The sequence below is a fragment of the Arachis hypogaea genome, chromosome 6, assembly GCF_003086295.3.
Source record: "Arachis hypogaea cultivar Tifrunner chromosome 6, arahy.Tifrunner.gnm2.J5K5, whole genome shotgun sequence".
Taxonomy (NCBI): domain Eukaryota; kingdom Viridiplantae; phylum Streptophyta; class Magnoliopsida; order Fabales; family Fabaceae; genus Arachis; species Arachis hypogaea.
The window spans coordinates 36384105-36386516 of record NC_092041.1 but is presented as its reverse complement, the minus strand read 5'-3'; the positions used below and the strand labels follow the sequence as shown (position 1 = coordinate 36386516).

The window sequence follows — 2412 nt, the reverse complement described above, 5'->3', positions numbered from 1 at the left end:
AAGTTTCCTAGACATGCAGGATTTCACAGGAGGTTCATAAAAGATTTTTCTAAAATCACAAAACTCCTGTGTAATCTCTTGGCCACTGATGTTCTATTTGTCTTTGACCAAGAATGCCTGCATGCCTTTGAAACCCTGAAAGCCAAGCTTGTCATTGCTCCTATCATTTCTGCACCTAATTGGGAATTGCCATTCAAACTGATGTGTGATGCCAGTGACCATCCGTTGGCGCAGTTCTGGTGGCAGAGACATGACAAGCTTCTGCATGTCATTTACTATGCTAGTCATGTATTAAATGATGCGCGGAAAAATTATACTACTACAGAAAAGGAATTACCTGCTGTGGTGTATGCCATTGAAAAGTTCAGATCCAACCTAGTAGGATCTAAGGTTACTACACTGACCATGCTGCTCTGAGGTATCTACTCACTAAGCAGGACTCTAAACCCAGACTTATAAGATGGGTATTACTCCTGCAAGAGTTCATATAGAGATCAGAGACAGAAAAGGTACAGAACATCAAGTGGTTGACCACTTGTCTCGGATTGAACAAGTGGCAGGGACCTTTGCAACCTCCACTGACATATCCAAAACCTTTACAGATGAGCAACACTTTGCCATTTGGACAACACCTTGGTTTACAGACATTGTAAATTACAAGCCTATAAGGTTTATTCCCAAAGAGTTTAACAGGCAGAAAGCCCAAAAACTCATGCATGATGCAAAGTACTACTTGTGGGATGAACTATATCTCTTTAAGAGATGCTCGGATGGAATAATCTAATGATGTATGTCTGAAGAAGAGGCACAGAGAATTCTATGGCATTGCCATGGCTCAGACTATAAAGGACATTTTGGAAGTGAGCGGATAGCCACCAAGGTTCTCCAAAGTGGCTTCTACTAGCTCACACTCTTCAAGGATTCTATAGAGTTTGTTCGTAACTGTGATAGTTGCCAGAGAGCTGGTAATCTCCCCCATGGTTATGGCCTGCCTCAGCAAGGAATCCTAGAGATTGAGTTGTTTGATGTATAGGGCATAGACTTCATGGAACCCTTCCTGCCTTCATACTCAAACACCTACATCCTTGTAGCAGAAGATTATGTAACTAAATGGGTTGAAGCAATAGCATCCCCCACTAATGACACTAGATTAGTGATGAAGTTCCTCCAAAAGAACATCTTCAGCAGATTTGGTGTCCCTAAGACACTTATTAGTGATGGAGGTACTTATTTATGCAATAGAAAGTTGGATTCTGTCTTAAGCCGTTACAGAGTTTGCCATAAAGTAGCAATACCGTATCATCCCCAAACAAATGGGCAAGCTGAAGTCTCAAATAGAGAACTAAAACAAATCCTAGAGAGGACAGTAAGTACCTCTAGAAAGGATTGGGCTAGAAAGCTTGATGATGCTCTGTGGGCATACAGAACAGCTTTCAAAATCCCCATTAGAACCTCACCATATCAGCTAGTATATGGATAATCCTATCATCTTCCAGTGGAACTAGAACACAAGGCCTATTGGGCTAATAGATTCCTTAATTTTGATGCTAAAGCAGCAGGAGAGAAACGGCTTCTCCAACTAAATGAGTTGGAGGAATTCCGCTTAGCTGCATTTGAAAATGTAAAGATCTATAAGGAAAAGGCAAAAAGGTGGCATGACAGGAAGATATCTTCCAAAGTCTTTGAACCAGGACAGAAGGTCCTGCTCTTCAACTTAAGACTCAAACTATTCCATAGGAAACTCAAATCTTGTTGGACGGGACCGTTTGTGATTACTAGTATATCACCTTACGGGCACATAAAACTTCAAGGTAAAGATCTTGATGCAAGGTTCATTGTCAATGGGCAGAGTCTCAAGCATTACCTTAGAGGAGATTTTGAGCCAGAAGGCTTAACACTACTACTAAGATAAGTATAGTGAAGTCCAGCTAAAAACATTAAAGAAGCGCTTATTGGGAGGCAACCCAATGATTAATTATATATTGTTTTCTAATTTTTTTTTAATCATTTTGGTTTTAATTAGTTTTTCCTTATAATTTATTTTTAATTAGGTTGATTTTAATGTTAGTGATCATGAACGGTGTTTAAACAGAGATAGAATGATGCAGAACAACAAAGAGAATACCTTGGAAAATGGATCTCTCTAGGGTTAAACTCCAGAAAAGAGTGGAAATTGGGCGTTCAAACACCCATGGAGGCAGCAAGCCTGGCATTGAAATGCTAGCCAGGGAGCATGGTTGGGCGTTCAACGCCCAATGGGGAAGATAAGCCTAGCATTGAACGCCAGCCAGGGCACCTGGCTGGGAGTTCAAACGCCCATAATGAGGGTAGCTTAGCGTTAAATGCTAGAATGGGTGCCATTATGGGTGTTCAATGCACAGCAAGCAAAAGCAGCAGCGTTAAACGCCAAAA

General features: G+C 40.9%; 1 protein-coding gene across 1 annotated transcript; it reads left to right on the top strand.

Annotated features, from left to right (window-relative positions):
- The first annotated feature begins 460 nt into the window (after nucleotides 1-460).
- On the top strand, nucleotides 461-1912 carry LOC112805512 (uncharacterized). Its single transcript, XM_025847887.1, has 2 exons — nucleotides 461-509; nucleotides 1497-1912. The coding sequence occupies exons 1-2, from the start codon at nucleotides 461-463 to the stop codon at nucleotides 1910-1912; spliced, it is 465 nt and encodes a 154-aa protein (XP_025703672.1).
- The last annotated feature ends 500 nt before the right edge of the window (nucleotides 1913-2412 follow it).